This window comes from Delphinus delphis, chromosome 5 (genome assembly GCF_949987515.2).
Source record: "Delphinus delphis chromosome 5, mDelDel1.2, whole genome shotgun sequence".
NCBI classification, from domain to species: Eukaryota; Metazoa; Chordata; class Mammalia; order Artiodactyla; family Delphinidae; genus Delphinus; species Delphinus delphis.
This window is the reverse complement of record NC_082687.1, coordinates 53,521,176-53,539,319: the sequence shown is the minus strand read 5'-3', so window position 1 is coordinate 53,539,319 and position 18,144 is coordinate 53,521,176. Positions and strand designations below refer to the sequence as shown.

General features: G+C 36.7%; 1 protein-coding gene across 1 annotated transcript; it reads left to right on the top strand.

Annotated features, from left to right (window-relative positions):
- The first annotated feature begins 2,992 nt into the window (after positions 1–2,992).
- LOC132426261 (vacuolar protein sorting-associated protein 45-like) lies at positions 2,993–6,219 on the top strand. The gene is given in 4 exon segments (XM_069540707.1): positions 2,993–3,034; positions 4,738–5,078; positions 5,080–5,720; positions 5,723–6,219. Coding segments are annotated over 4 exon segments (1,521 nt in total).
- Positions 6,220–18,144: the final 11,925 nt, after the last annotated feature.

Genomic DNA, 18,144 nt, shown 5'->3' with positions numbered 1-18,144 from the left:
ATTAGAAAAGCATTAATATCTCAAAATTATGTGCCACCGTTCTACTAGAAAAGTCAAGTAGTTTGCAAATATTAACCCACAATTAAGACAGTGTGTTTCTTTTACTATGGTGGAGACAGGCATATCAGCCAACACTGAGGCATTACTATCTTATTTCTGAGATGATAATAACCTAGTTTTTTAAAATGTATGCCAACACATGTATATGCAAATATCTGTGTATTTGTGTCAGGTATAATCTTTAAATTGCCTCCCCTAATCCCCATAAACTAGATAAGGTGTTTCTCCTCTGTGTTCTCATGGTATCATAACACTTATCATATTGTACTAGAATTTTTTATTTTTATCTCAACCCCAGCAGACTGTGAATTCTTAACAGACAGTAACTTTATTCCTAAGACATATGGGCTCTCAAAAATATGCATGGAAAAGAGAGAGAGGATGAAGGAGGAAGGGGTTATGTATGACCAGTCCTAAAAATCACCATAAAGAAGACAAATAAATATTGTTGAATACTACTACACAGCCATTTAGCCAATGGCTCATCTGAACAGATGTAGAAGTTGGGATCCGTACTGAAGTGTGGGATTAGGCTGCCAAGAATTGGAATCATTCTCTAACAGTAACTCAAGAAACCTCTACATTGGGGCACACTGTACTTAGGACTAGAGAGAGCATCACATCTACCCTTTTTATTAGCCAAGAGATCACTTAACACTGAAGAATAACATGGATATTTACTTGAAGTTACTTAATATATAATATCATGTTTCTGTCTACTCACTTGAAAGTACAGTTTAGCCAGAAATAAAGAAACAATAATGAAGTAAAAACTTTCAGGTTATGAGATTAATCTGTCCTTGTTATATAGCCTTTAAAAAATGAAATCCTCATTAATGAAATGTTAATACTGGCTTGACATACTATATTCTACTTCATATTAATATTTTATGAAAATATTGATTATACTCTTGCTTTCAAAGGAAGACATATTCTTCCTCAGAGTGACTTTGGGCCAAGACTTGTCAGACTCATTTTAACAGAACCCCATGACTCTTTCTCTTTACCAAAATCCAGACTCCAAACTCAAATAAATCCTTCATATGGTCTAGTTACTTAAGTTTATGTATACCTGAACATGTAAATGAAAAATAAAATGAGAGGGCTTTCATGAATTTTTTAAAAACCCTATGAATATAAGCTAGAAATTATAGAAAACCAGAGACTAAGGATATGTAAATAGAGGATGAGTGGATGTCGGTCAAAATACAACCATAACTATTTCCTTCCTATATAAAAGGCCTTCATTCACCCTACGCAAAGAGTATTAACAGTGTGTATCATCAAATTTCATGATATTACTTACCTTTTAATAGCAATTTGAAGAATAACAGGGAAAGAAGGAGGAATGAAACATTATACAAAATTATCCACTGAATGGAGCCTTTCATGCACTCAAGGTATGTCTTCAATAGTCATTCTTAGAAATTAGAACACTCCCTAACACCATACACAAAAATAAGCTCAAAATGGACTCGAGACCTAAATGTAAGACCGGACACTATAAAACTCTTAGAGGAAAACATAGGAAGAACACTCTTTGACATAAATCACAGCAAGATCTTTTTTCATCCACCTCCTAGAGTAATGGAAATAAAAACAAAAATAAACAAATGGGACCTAATGAAACTTCAAAGCTTTTGCACAGCAAAGGAAACCATAAACAAGACGAAAAGACAACCCTCAGAATGGGAGAAAATATTTGCAAATGAATCAACAGACAAAAGATTAATCTCCAAAATATATAAACAGCTCATGGAGCTCAATATTAAAGAAACAAACAACCCAATCCAAAAATGGGCAGAAGACCTAAATAGACATTTCTCCAAAGAAGACATACAGATGGCCAAGAAACACATGAAAAGCTGTTCAACATCACTAATTATCAGAGACATGCAAATCAAACCTACAATGAGGTATCACCTCACACCAGTTGGAATGGGCATCATCAGAAAATCTGCAAACAACAAATGCTGGAGAGGGTGTGGAGAAAACGGAACCCTCTTGCACTGTTGGGAATGTAAATTGATACAGCCACTATGGAGAACAGTATGGAGGTTCCTTAAAAAACTAAAAATAGAATTACCATATAATCCAGCAATCCCACTACTGGGCATATATCCAGAGAAAACCATAATTCTAAAAGACACATGCACCCCAATGTTCATTGCAGCACTGTTTACAATAGCCAGGTCATGGAAGCAACCTAAATGCCCATCGACAGATGAATGGATAAAGAAGAGGTGGTACATATATACAATGGAATATTACTCAGCCATAAAAAGGAATGAAATTGAGTCATTTTTTGAGAAATGAATGGATCTAGAGACTGTCATACAGAGTGAAGTAAGTCAGAAAGAGAAAAACAAATATCATATATTAACGCATGTATGTGGAATCTAGAAAAATGATACAAATGAACCGGTTTGCAGGGCAGAGGTTGAGACACAGGTGTAGAGAACAAATATATGGACACCAAGGGGGGAAAGCCATGGGGGGGGTGGGGATGGTGGTGCTGAATTGGGCGATTGGGATTGACAAGCATACACTGATGTGTATAAAATTGATGACCAATAAGAACCTGCTGTATAAAAAAAAATAAAACAAAATTCAAAATTAAAAAAAAGTCATTCTTAGAGCCAATCAGTTTTAAATTAATTGATCTCTAAGAGGGAAAAATAGTATCTTAGAGCAAAAATTTGTCTTTCATTCAAATATTTATTTTCTTTATACTGTTTTTCTGAAATCATAAATTTTATTCTTCAATCCTTTGCCCTAAACTATGGTGTGAAGAAAATGTATTCAGAGTTATCCACCTCTTTGTTTCTGAGATACGACAATCTGTCTTACCTGTGTCCTTCTGTGCAATGTGGAAGCAGAGTCAGGAGGAATATATTTGTGGATTCAAGTCTCTTAGAAACCTACAGTAGATATGTCACATTGCATAACTAGTAAAATAGCAACTAGACCACAGGTATTTTTACCAGCCAACAAACCATTCCATAGTTCTTTACATATTTAGCAATGTCATAGCAATGAAGCATCTGATGGCCACAAGGATGAGTATGCTAAAGAGGTATAGTGCCAGTGTGGCTAGTCATGGGTGGTTCAAGTCCCCTGGCTTGAACCAAGTTCTTTTATGCCTGATAATATCAATGCATGAATGCTTAAGGATAATAATCTGATTAATTTATGGAAACCCTCAAAGTTATACCTAGATTATGTCTCTGTAATGCTAAAGCGATCCTTTCATTGGCCAGTTTATTGGGTTGTACATAACAACAGACCAATGTTAGACTAGTGAATGAGCTAGTTATCAGAGTAAACATAGCTATTTTGTCATTTGTGGATCCATTTCCTCCTATCATGTATTGTTTTGAAGGTACCCATGCACCTTAGTTTGTTTAAGCTGAGAAAACAAAGAGCATTAATATAATTAATTAACCTTTGGCCTCTATTTCAGCAAAAAGAGATCATGCAGAGCTCCTCTGAGGAACAAGCTATCACCATTCTGTCACTCTCCTTTATCTAATTTTCTTAGCAAAAATGTGATTTGTTTTTCACCAGCCTATCTGTCCCTGTCTTTGAAATCCTTTTTTTATCTCCCCTAAACCTTTTTTATTGAATGTCATCATGTAGTGGTTGTTTCTCAGTCCCATCTTATCCATTGTTTTGCAGTGGAAGAGACCATCTCAGCCAAACTAGCATTGGCTTTTAACCTGGTATTGCACTCATAGGGTTGGCAGAGTTGATTCCAGGATGCAGCCACAAGCATGAGGAAGAGGCTGTAGATAACTTCCTGCACTTCAGCTGGTTGGAGAGTACCACTCCCACTCTGAACAACATCTCGCCTTCCCTCCAAAGAGTGTACTGTACTTGAAGCAAAACAGTTACACACAAATGGCTATGCATATAATTGTTTGCCAAAGAAATTTCTGGCCCTTCCCTTTCCCTTAACTGCCTTAGGGAAGAATCTTTTCTCTAGCTTAGTTTCCACATGATGTTTCTTTTGAGAAAGGGGACTGGGACAAGAAATCTGTCATGTAGTTAAGCAGGCAAGAAATATTATTAATCCAATTTTGTTTGAGAGTTGTTTGTCCATATGATTATTTAAAAGTCAAGTTTAGTTTCAAAAAACGTTTTTTTTTTCTGAAATTACTTTTGGGGTAATATTTAAAATGAGAGATTGTAACTCTGTAAAATGCATAGGGAATAAAGCATTCCAGTGTACACAGAAAAGGCAAATTTTTAATCAAATAATGTTTTATGAAATGAAAAACAAAGTCCTCTATAAGATGTTTCGCACCTGCTACAACTATCTCCTATGCTAGGGATAGTTTTCCTGGCTGTTGACATGAGGATCTGCTAAGCTTTACAATACATAGTGATACATATAGCAAAAACCAGAGATATGGTTTTTACAATTAAAAGACAATAACAATGCTAAAACAATCTTTATTGTTTAATGTATTGGGATATACAATATAGACTAGTTAATGTCGTTAAACTAGTGAGTGAATGAGGATAACATTTTTGGACCCATTTTAATTTTAAAACATTTTTTTTAATTAGTCTTTAAAAAACATTTTTAAGATTTATCAGGCTGCCAGTGTCCTTGCCCCCACGGTGAGCCACAGCCACCCTCTGCCTCTGCAGGAGACCATCCCACACTAGCAGGAGAGTGTGGATTATCTGATTCAGGAGCTCTGAAGACCCAAATACAGTATATATTTTATTTATTTCAGTAATGTGATCAGCAAGAGTAATGTGAAGTCATTAGCTGAACCTGATGAACAGGAAGTTGTGGCTGAGGTTCAGGAATTTTATGGTGATTACATTGCTGTGAATCCACATTTGTTTTCCCTCAATATTCTGGGTTGCTGCCAGGGTCGAAATTGGGATCCAGTCCAACTATCCAGAGCAACTCAAGGACTGACAGCTCTCCTTTTATCTCTGAATAAATGTCCCATGATTCATTACCAGCTTTCATCAGAGGCAGCAAAGAGACTTGCAGAATGTTAAGCAAATGATAACTAAAGAATATGAACTGTTTGAATTCCGGCAGACTGAGGTTCCTCCCTTGCTACTTATTTTAGATCGCTGCGATGATGCCATCACCCCATTGCTAAACCAGTGGACATATCAGGCCATGGTCCATGAACTACTGGGCATAAACAACAATCGGATTGATCTTTCCAGAGTGCCAGGGATCAGTAAAGACATGAGAGAGGTGGTCCTATCTGCTGAAAATGATGAATTCTACACTAACAATATGTACCTGAACTTTGCTGAGATTGGTTGCAACATAAAGAATCTCATGGAAGACTTTCAGAAGAAGAAACCAAAAGAACAGCAAAAACTAGAATCAATAGCAGACATGAAGGCCTTTGTTGAGAATTACCCACAATTCAAGAAGATGTCTGGGACTGTATCAAAGCACATGACAGTGGTTGGAGAGCTGTCTCAGTTGGTCAGTGAGTGGAATCTGCTGGAGGTTTTGGAGGTTGAGCAAGAACTGGCCTGTCAAAATGACCATTCTAGTGCTCTCCAGAATGTAAAGAGGCTCCTACAGAACCCCAAAGTGACAGAGTTTGATGCGTGCAGCCTGGTGATGCTTTATCCTCTACATTATGAGCGACACAGCAGCAATAGCCTACCAGGATTATGATGGACCTTAGGAATAAAGGTGTTTCTGAGAAGTATCGAAAGCTTGTGTCTACAGTTGTTGAATATGGTGGTAAACGGGTCAGAGGAAGTGACCTCTTCAGCCCCAAAGACGCTGTGGCTATTACCAAACATTTCCTCAAAGGATTGAAGGGAGTAGAAAATGTATATGCTCAGCATCAGCCTTTCTTACATGAGAACCTGGACCATCTCATCAAAGGAAAGCTTAAGGAAAACCTGTATCCTTATCTAGGCCCCAGCACACTCAGAGACAGACATCAGGATATCATTGTGTTTATAATTGGAGGAGCCACCTATGAAGAGGCTCTAACAGTTTATAACCTGAACCGCACCACTCCCGGAGTGAGGATTGTCCTGGGGGGAACCCCTGTGCATAACACGAAAAGTTTCCCAGATGAAGTTCTTGCTTCTGGACTGCACAGCCGAAGCAAGGACAGCTCTCAAGTTACATCAAGGTTAGCAAGCAGAAGATGAAATGGTGATAGAGAGGTGAGAAGAATGGCACAACTTCCCCTCTTGCCTCACTGCAGGCTTTCTCCACTGACCAGAGGGGTGTTGGAGAAGAGCCTTGGGTTTTGTACTTCTTGTTATAAACCATCTCCAGGTAGCCTGCTGATTCCTGAACTGTTGGCACAGACACCAAGACTCCAGTGGTGAGTTGAGAATAAGTCTGAGCCCATTCCAACCCACTTTTCTCATGTTTTCTTTATCAAATAAATAAATGTATTCCTTGTATTTGATAGCCCACACAAAAAAAAGATTTATGAATTTCATGTTGAGGGATCACCTTTCAGTCTTCTGAACAGACTCTTCCTGAGATGTGAATTAAATGTGTTTATCTACACTCTACCTCTTTACAAATAGACACCCCAAGATGTATAAATATATTGATAAAATAAGGATCAAATTCAAGAAAAACTACAAATGCAAATATACTATCTCTCTATATTGTTTATACTTGCTTTGATAGAGCTGGCAATTTGGCTTTGAACTTCCTGGCAGTAAGGATAACAACAGAAACTTAGATAATTCTCATTATAGAAAAGAAAAAACTTTTTGGTCTAGCTTGATCCAAAGGTAGAACTTGAATTACCTTAACTAGGGATACTATGTTCCTTAGATGAACATTCCTAAATATCACTTCTCTCAGAAGACCTTTATAAGAACAGAAAAGGAGATTCTGAGTTCATATTCTTGACAAAGGCCTGGAGAGTTAGGATTATGCATTGCTGATTGAGGGAAGATTAATTTACTTTGTTACACCAAAGAGGCAATTGACACTATCGATACTTTATCAAAACTGAGGAGCTGGAGGAAACTTTACTTTTAAATAACATAAAACCCCATGAGATTATTATTTTAGATTAGTGCACTTTGACTCCTTATTAGCTCCTGTGTAGTTTGTATTATTATGTCTCATAGTTTGCTGGATTCTATAATGTATCTCAATAGGTGCATAAATGCACCATAGGTTAATATTTATTCCAATAAAAGCTTCTATCCGTGATGTGCCAAATCTCCTTTTCATATTCCTTAAAGAAATCTTGGTACATACGATCATTTTCTATTAATTATAGTCTAATTTTAAACCTTTGTCTAGTGTAAAACTTCAATAGTGAATCTGATATAAATACAATCACCTCCTTTTCCCCTTAACGCAAGCATAAACTATGACACTGGCTGCTTGAAGTAGAGAAGTTGGAAGGAGGTCTGGCTCCTCCTCCTCAGCGCTTATTTCTTCTAGCTTGGGGTCAGACAGAGGAGATAGGGTAGTAGAGATTTTACATAATCAGCTATGTGTCAGTGTGGGAAAGTGTCCCTGGTCTTTCTCTGGTTCAATCCAGTTATGTCTACTGCTAATAGATTCTGTTATTGAGAATTCTTTGCTGATGATGTGCTTGGTTTTCTTTGGATGGTGTTCAGCTTTATCCGAGCCTACCAATCACTGAGGAATCCCTCAGGGAAAAGTAACCATGTCCACTTTGGGCTTTGACACTGGTTCTGCTCCTGACTCCCTCGCCTCACTGAGCAGCTATCTTGCCCCTTTCCTTTCCTCTGTGCTGCTTCAAATATAGTCAAGGTAACCACTGACATCATCTTCTGAACCCTCCAAGAGCCACAGAACACCAGCATGGGATAGAGGGGGCTATGTATTCCCTCTCAGGAACAAACTCCAGTCCCTTACTTCCCTGTTAATGTGAGCTAATGCAGTGAGCTCCTCCTCTTCAAAAATCTGAAGACTAGAAGTGAGCAGCTGTCTTTGGTTCACATGTGGTGCTTAAACATCAGATGGCAAATTCTTAACTTCCCCAAGAAGACTTTCACAACAGGGCTCTACCATAGCAGCTCCAGGTGGACCTCTCTTGCTTCTTGCAGACACACACAAACATTCTTTACACATGATTCTCCCAATGGGCAGCCATAATTTGGCTTCAAGAAGAGAAGAGAATAATCTCTCTTCTTCCCTTGGGAAGAGGAGAAACCTTTTCCTCTGAGGTCTGTGATCTTCAGGAGTTACTGGCTCTTACCACTCTTCTCCCTCGTTTTCTCCTTATACATATGAGGAGTTGAGTGCTGGTTTTTGTTAGGACAGCAGGTTATTTTACCTCACAGTGTGCCTACCCTTGGTGGAGGGTAGTGACTGACCCCAATTTTTGGCATCTCTTCGGAGGTTTTCATACGAAGGGTATTACTTAGTTCTTCTTTTCAATTATAAGCAACAGAAAAAGTCCTACTCAACAATATAAAATCTTGTTTACAAATATATCTAGTATGTCCCCTAATTTCTATAATATTTTATACTTCTTGAGTTATTTTTTATCAAAATGCTCCATCATTTTTGTTGATTCATTGAATATATCTATTAATCCAAAATTATTTGCCTACTCCTACCTCATTTCCAAATATAGATGTCACTTCACTTTACCACCACATGGGCCTTCTGTTTGCTCTTGAACACCTGAATTCAGATCTGCCTCATGGCCTTTATACTTGCTGTTCCCACTTTCTAGAATTTTCTTCTCATTGATTTTCCTAGCACTTACTCTCTCACTTTACTCATATCTATGCTCAAATATCATCTCCTCAAAAAAGTTCTGACCATTCCATCTGAAACAGTCTGTCCCATTAATATCCCCCCATCACTCTTCATCCCATTAGCCTGCCTTTTCTTCAAAGTACTTATTAATTGTTAAAATTATTTATACATGTGTTTGTTTTTTTTTTATTGTCAATTTCCTTCATTAGAATGAAAGCCCTTAAGCTGAAATCTTTATCTTGTTCTCTTTGACTCTATCCCTAGGACCTACAGAGCACCTGAAACATAAGCACTCAAATACTTGTTGGACAACTAGGGCACCTACCAGGCACCGGTAGGGGACCATGGACACTTAAAGGGATGGGAGGAGCCTCCAGTGACTGGCTTGTGGGATCTTGGTTCCCAGGCTGGAGGTCAGGCTTGAGCTCCTGTGGTGAGAGTCTGAGTCCAAACTGCTGGACTAACAGAGAACCTCAGATCCCAGGAAATATCAACTGGACCTCCTGGAGGTCCTCATCTCAACACCAAGACCCAGCTCTATCCAACTGCCTACAAACTCCAGTGGTGGACGTCTCAGGCCAAACAACCAGTAAGACAGGGATACAGCACCACCCATTAAAAAAAAAAATGAAAGGACAAAAAAATTTGTTACAGGTGAAGGAGCAAGGTAAAAACATATAAGACCAAATAAATGAAGACGAAATAGGCAAACTACCTGAAAAAGAATTCAGAGTAATGATAGTAGAGATGATCCAAAATCCCAGAAAAAGAATGGAGAAAATACAAGAAACATTTAACAAGGATCTAGAAGAACTAAAGAGCAAACAAACAGTGATGAACAACACAATTGCTGAAATTAAAAATATTCTAGAAGGAATCAATAACAGAATAACTGAGGCACAAGAACAGATAAGTGACCTGGAAGATAAAATGGTGGAAATAACTGCCAGGGAGCAGAAAAAAGAAAAAAGAATGAAAAGAATTGAGGACAGTCTCAGAGACCTCTGGTACAACATTAAACACACCAACATCCGAATTATAGGGGTACCAGAGGAAGAAGAGAAAAAGAAAGGGTCTGAGAAGATATTTGAAGAGATTATAGTTGAAAACTTCCCTAACAAGGGAAAGAAAATAATCAAGTCCAGGAAGCACAGAGAGTACATTACAGAATAAACCCAAAGAGAAACATGCCAAGGCACATATTAACCAAACTATCAAAAATTAAATACAAAGAAAAAATATTGAAAGCAACAAGGGAAAAGCAACAAATAACACACAAGGGAATCCCCATAAGGTTAACAGCTGATCTTTCAGCAGAAACTCTGCAAGCCAGAAGGGGGTGGCAGGGCATATTTAAAGTGATGAAAAGGAAAAAGCTACAACCAAGATTACTCTACCCAACAAGGATTTCATTCAGATTTGACAGAGAAATTAAAACCTTTACAGATAAGCAAAAGCTAAGAGAATTCAGCACCACCAAACCAGCTTTACAACAAATGCTAAAGAAATTTCTCTAGACAGGAAACACAAGAGAAGGAAAAGACCTACAATAACAAGCCCAAAACAATTAAGAAAATGGTAATAGGAACATATATATGAATAATTAAATGCTCCAACCAAAAGACATAGACTGGCTGAATGGATACAAAAACAACAGCGTACATATGCTGTCTACAAGAGACCCATTTCAGACCTAGGGACATATACAGACTAAAAGTGAGGGGATGGAAAAAGATATTCCATGCAAATGGAAATCAAAAGAAAGCTGGAGTAGCAATTCTCATATCACATAAAATAGACTTTAAAATAAAGACTATTAAAAGAGACAAAAAGGACACTACATAATGATCAAGGGATCAATCCAAGAAGAAGATATAACAATTATAAATATATATGCACCCAACATAAGAGCACCTCAATACATAAGGCAAATGCTAACAGACATAAAAGGGGAAATCGACAGTAACACAATCATAGTAGGGGACTTTAACACCCCACTTTCACCAGTGGACAGATCACCCAAAATGAAAATAAATAAGGAAACACAAGCTTTAAATGATACATTAAACAAGATGGACTTAATTGATATTTATAGGACATTCCATCCAAAACCAACAGAATACACTTTCTTCTCAAGTGTTCATGGAACATTCTCCAGGATAGAGCATATCTTGGGTCACAGATCAAGCCTTGGTAAATTAAGAAAATTGAAATCATATCAAGTGTCTTTTCCGACACCAATGCTATGAGACTAGATATCAATTACAGGAAAAAAAAACTGTAAGAAATAAAAAAAATGGAGGGTAAACAACAGGCTACTAAATAACCAAGAGATCCCTGAAGAAATCAAAGAGGAAATCAAAAAATACCTAAAAACAAATGACAACAAAAACACGATGATCCAAAACCTATGGAATGCAGCAAATGCAGTTCTAAGAGGGAAGTTTATAGCAATACAATCCTACCTCAAGAAACAAGAAAAATCTCAAATAAACAACTTAACCTTACACCTAAAGCAAGTAGAGAAAGAAGAACAAAAAAACCCAAAGTTAGCAGAAGGAAAGAAATCATAAAGATCAGATCAGAAAGAAATGAAAAAAGAAATGAAAGAAACAATAGCAAAGATCAATAAAACTAAAAGCTGGTTCTTTGAGAAGATAAAATTAGCCAGACTAATTTTAGCCTAAGAGAAAACGGGAGAAGACTCAAATCAACAGAATTAGAAATGAAAAAGGAGAAGTAACAACTTACACTGCAGAAATACAAAGGATAATGAGAAATTACTACAAGCAAGTATAAGCCAATAAAATGGACAACCTGGAAGAAATGGACAAATTCTTAGAAAACCACAACTTCCAAGACTGAGCTAGGAAGAACCAGAAAATATAAACAGAGCAATCACAAGCACTGAAATTGAAACTGTGATTAAAAATCTTCAAATAAACAAAAGCCCAGGATCAGATGGCTTCACAGGTGAATTCTATCAAACATTTAGAGACAAACTAACACCTATTCTTCTCAAACTCTTCCAAAATATAGCAGAGGGAGGAACACTCCAAAACTCATTCTACGAGGCCACCATCCCCGATACCAAAACCAGACAAAGATGTCACAAAAAAAGAAAACTACAGGCCAATATCTATGATGAACATAGATGCACAAATCCTCAACAAAATACTAGCAAACAGAATCCAGGAGCACATTAAAAGGATCATACACCATGATCAAGTGGGGTTTATCTCAGGAATGCAAGGATTCTTCAATATATGCAAATCAATCAATGTGATACACCATGTTAACAAATTGAAGGATAAAAACCATCTGATAATCTCAATAGATGCAGAGAAAGGTTTTGACAAAATTCAACACCCATTTATTATTAAAAAAAACCCTCTAGAAAATGGGCACAGAGAGAACCTAACTCAACATAATAAAGGCCATATATAACAAACCCACAGCCAACATCATTCTCAATAGTGAAAAACTGAAACCATCTCCTCTAAGATCAGGAACAAGACAAGGTTGCCCACTCTCACCACTCTTATGCAACATAGTTTAGGAAGTTTTAGCCACAGCAATCAGAGAAGAAAAAGAAATAAAAGGAATCCAAATTGGAAAAGAAGAAGTAAAACTGTCACTGTTTGCAGATGACATGATACTATACATAGAGAATCCTAAGGATGCTACCAGAAAACTACTAGAGCTAATCAATGTATTTGGTAGAGTAGCAGCATACAAAATTAATCCACAGAAATCTCTTGCATTCCTATACACTAATGATGAAGAATCTGAAAGAGAAATTAAGAAAACACTCCCATTTACCATTGCAACAAAAAGAATAAAATACCGAGGAATGAACCTACCTAAGGAGACAAAAGACCAGTATGCAGAAAACTTTAACACACTGATGAAAGAAATTAAAGATGATGCAAACAGATGGAGAGCTATACCATGTTTTTGGATTGGAAGAATCAACATTGTAAAAATGACTATACTACCCAAAGCAATCTACAGATTCAATGCAATCCCTATCAAGCTACCAATGGCATTTTTCACAGAACTAGAACAAAATATTTCAAAATTTGTATGGAAACACAAAAGACCCTGAATAGCCAAAGCAATCCTGAGAAAGAAAAACGGAGATAGAGGAATCAGGCTCCCAGACTTCAGACTATACTACAAAGCTACAGTAATCAAGACAGTATGGTACTGGCACAAAAACAGAAATATAGATCAATGGAACAGGATAGAAAGCCCAGAGATAAACCCATGCACATATGGTCACCTTATCTTTGATAAAGGAGGCAAGAGTATACAATGGAGAAAAGACAGCCCCTTCAATAAGTGGTGCTGGGAAAACTGGACAGCTACATGTAAAAGAATGAAATTAGAACACTTCCTAACATCATATACAAAAATAAACTCAAAATGGATTAAAGACCTAAATGTAAGTCCAGACACTATAAAACTCAGAGGAAAACATAGGCAAAGCACTCTATGACATAAACCACAGCAAGATCCTTTTTAACCCACCTCCTAGTGACAAATCGGACCTAATAAAACTTAAAAGCTTTTGCACAAGAAAGGAAACCATAAAAAAGATGAAAAGAAACCCTCAGAATGGGAGAAAATATTTGCAAATGAAGCAACTGACAAAGGATTAATCTCCAAAATATACAAGCAGCTCATGCAGCTCAATATCAAAAAAACAAACAACCCAATCCAAAAATGGGCAGAAATCTAAATAGACATTTCTCCAAACAAGATATACAGATTTCCAAGAAACACATGAAGAGATGCTCAACATCACTTATCATTAGAGAAATGCAAATCAAAACTACAATGGGGTATCACCTCACACTAATCAGAATGGCCATCATCAAAAAAAATCTACAAACAATAAATGATGGAGAGAGTGTGGAGAAAAGGGAACCCTCTTGCACTGTTGGTGGGAATGTAAATTGATACGGCCACTATGGAGAACAGTATGGAGGCTCCTTAAGAAAATAAAAATAGAACTGCCATACAATCCAGCAATCCCACTACTGGGCATATACCCTGGGAAAAGCATAATTCAAAAAGAGTCATGTACCACAATGTTCATTGCAGCTCTATTTCCAATAGCCAGGACATGGAAGCCACCTAAGTGACACAAAGCCACTTTGTGTCACAGTGGGAGACAGTGGGAGACTACTGGTATAATTAGGGAGCAGGCCCACACACTCAAGTAAAAATAGTAACAGGTAACACTTATGGAGTGTTTACCTGTGCCATAGCCTCTTCTAAGGACTTCACACATTCATTGATTTAATCTTCACAACAACCCTATAAAATAGGCATTATTACCATCTCCATTTTTCAGACAAGGGTACTGAGATACAAAGATTTATGTAATTTTTTGAAATTGTATTTTATTATGATAAGAACACTTAATGTGAGATCTTACCTCTTAATAAATTTTTAAATGTCTAATACATTATTGTTTACTATAGGTACAATATTGTACAGCACATCTCTAGAGACTATTCATCTGTTTAACTGAAACTTTATGCTCATTGATTAGTAACTTCTTATCTCCCCCAGCCCCTGGAAAGCACTATTCTCTTTGATTCTATGAATTTGACTATTTTAGATTCCTCATATAATTGGAATAATAAAGTATTTGTCTTTCTGTGACTGAATTATTTCACTTAGCATCATGTCCTTAAGGTTCACCCATGCTGTCACACATTTCAGAATTTCCTTCTTTTTTAAGGGTGAATAGTATTCAGTTGTATTTATATACCACTTTTTCTTTGCCCATTCATCTGACTATGGACACTTAGGTTGTTTCCACGTCTTGGTTACTGTGAATAGTGCTGCAATGAATATGAGAGTGCTGATATCTCTTTGGGACCCTGATTTTAATTCTTTTGAATAAATACCCAGAAATGGGATTGCTGGGTCATATGGTAGTTTTATTTTTAATGTTTTGAGGAACCTCATACTTTTCTACATAGCAGCTGTAACATTTTGCATTCCCACAACAGTGCACAGAGCTCCAATTTACTCACATTCTAACCAATGTCTTTTTCTCTTGTAATAGCCATCCAGGCAGGTGTGAGGTAATATCTCATTGTGGTTTTGATTTGCTTTTCCCTGATGATTAATGATGTTTTTATCTTGTATATCTGTTGGCCATTTGTATGTCTTTAGAGAAATGTGTATCAAATACTTAGCCCATTTTTATAATCAGGTTACTAGTATTTTTGCTTTTGAGTTGTAGGAGTTCCTTATGTATTTTGAAGGTTAACCCTGTATCAGATAAATGGTTTGAAAATATTTTCTCTCATGTTTTTTAACTCTGTTGATTGTTTCTTCTGCTGTGCAAAAGTTTTTTAGCTTGATGTAGTCCCACTTGTTTATTTTTGGTTGTGTTGACAGAACTTATGTAACTTAACCTAGGTGACACACTGGTGTCTAATCTTGGATTTGAGCCAAATGAGTCTAGTTCTAGTTTATAGGCTGAGTTAACTACCATAATTTAATAGTGCACTTTTACCTTCTAGATTGGTGGTTTTCCACCTTTAAATTATGTTTGATAAGTCATTAAATTCAAGACCAAAAGTATTGCCATTTTTGAATCTATAAATCTAATCATAAGGAGAATATATATATATATATATATATATATATATATATACATATACATATACATATATATGTAAATTATCTAAATTGCCTTAGAGGAGGAGTTCACTATTCAACATCCAAAGATACAAAGTCTTAGTTGGTTTCTTTTTAAAATTTACCTATAGTTTTTTGTAAGCCTCATTCTAAAAAAGAGATAGGAGTAGATATTTAACAATATTAATAATTTGATGGATGATAGTATAGAAGATATTTTCTAATACTAGAAGTGTCCAAATTAAATGAGGTTAAGTGATGCTAAATTAATTGAACTTGAACTGTGGAACCTAGAATAGCTATTTAAACAAGTTCTAGCAGGTTGTGTTTGGCACATATGTCTCTGTTTGGAAGTTACAAATGATTTTGATTACAGTGAAGGGAAAGGTTAACTGATACTGCAGTCTCTTTTAAGGAAATAACTTTATTTTATTCATCTTTTATTCTGCAAAGCATCTAGCACAGTGCCTAGTACAGCAGGATCACTCAAAAGCATTTGCAAAATTACCAGAAATATTGTTGTAAAATACGATGTTCTGCTTGTTTAAAACTGGCCCTAAGTGAACAACTCTTGGTTTTTCTCTAAGATCACAAACAAGGCTATTTTGGTCTCTGAAAGCCACAACTTCCTGTCACCATCCCAAATCTTAATTTATTACAGTAATATGTTTTCCTACGTATTAGTGGCTCTGTTTGGGCCTAATAAAGTTATAACAAAATACACAAGTGATAATGAGATCTGCCCTCTGTGTGGAATATGTGGAAGTATGAGATACAAATTATTAAAAATAGAACACCTGAACAGGCTGTCAGAACTGCTATGCCATTTTTTCATTGTCTAAAAAAGATTTAAGGGGGAACATCCAGTATCAAGAGTCACTCTACAGCATTTTTGTGTCTGATATATACCTGAAATGGAAGAGAAAGGAGGGCTAACAGTGGAAAAGAAAAAGTCCAAATATAGAACAGTCTTTTGCTTAAGTAACTTGAGGTGCAGGACTATACATCTGTAGAAGAGCATGGAAAGGGTAGGCACAGGCCTTTCTTCATTTGTTTTCTCATTCGACTCCATTCCGCAGCCCTGATTAACTGCATGGACAAGGCCTATCCCTCTATCTCCGCCTTAGAGGAGTTCACCATTGCTTGGGTGTGTTTGTTTCTGAATTACTCAGTGGGAAATCAGTCTCACATCTTATTCACCTAATCAAGATGATTTCAGAACAAATGCCAACGTCACCACCACTACCTCATTCTTTTGTTGGGAAACAAGAAAGAAAAAATAAACAAAATTTTTGAATACCGAGAGAGTATAGTCTTAAAGATAGAGTAATCAAAATAATCAGTTGACTATGAAAATTAAACTAAATTTTAATCCATTTAATACACATATTTCTTTAAAACATTTATTATATTTAAATACTATACAGAGTTCTGAGGTTAGAAGGTAGAATGATTAATTGCTTTTTGCAAGCAGGAAGGCATAGGAGGAGAGGCAGATAGGGATGGAAGCTCCACCTGTGTTATGAAACAAAGGGTTAAGGAGAAAGAGAGAATGGAGCAACTGATTCTGCTTGGCAGAGATTTTATAGAAGGCCAAAGACTCACCAGTGATTAAGATTTCACCAAGATATAAAAAAAATTCATTCCGGGAAGAAGAAACAGCACGAGTAAATAGTACTGAGACTTGAATAAAATACACAATACACTTGTAAGATGTTGACAAAAAAAATTCAGTCTGAAAGGAATACAATTGTTTTTTTCTAATTTCTCCCCGTAAGTAATCAAAGTCTTTGTGCTAGTCCCTTCTTGCTGGATCAGTGTAATAAGCAACCCTGGAAACAATTTCCCATACTGAATGCCACTTTTGACTATCCCTTTACTTCTAAGAAACCATTCTGTGTGGTTGAACCAGAGTAAGTTTTCACTCAAATAGAGAAAATTACCACCAAGCTACTCCTTCCTTGTCTCCCCTCTCGTTATACTGCATCACATTCTTGGAAGACATTCCTGAGCCCCTTAAGGAGCCCTGCTCTGAGCTTCATAGGATGCTATACTTCATGTTATGTGCACTTCTCAGCCCATTTTATAATTGTCTGTATATTCCTGTGTCCCTAATGACAGTGAACTGTGTCTTTTCTTTTAACTACACTATTCCCAAGGCCTAGCTAAGTGCCAGACACATAGTTGGCACTCAATAAAGATCTGTTAAATGAACACATATCTTCAACCTTGTGTTTTTGTGGGTCCAAGATCTTCCTGCAGGATACTGGGCCAGACCTGGTCAAGATGAGTCAGTAGGGCTGACAACCAAGGATTAGTCCCTAGGGTAGGGTACACTAACTGAGGAGGTCTGCAGTGGAGAAAAGTAAGAACACTGAATTCCGAAGTCCTTCAAAAGAATGGGGTTTCAAAGTCAAGGAAACAAAGTCAGAGGGAAGAATCAGGGTCTGAAATGCAAAAAAGCCTGCGCCTCTCAAAAGGCTGTGCCTCTCAAACTGGGGACCTTGTGTTCACAGGGGTATTTGTCAGGGTGCCTCGGAAGACAGGAAGCCATAAGACCAACATGGACCATCTCCCTACAGTATCAAATTTATTAAACCGTGAGTAATTTAGAACATTCTATTTCTAATAAACATAGACTAAAATGCACATTTTCACGGATTTTAAAAGTAAAAATGAAATTTCAAAAGAACTCT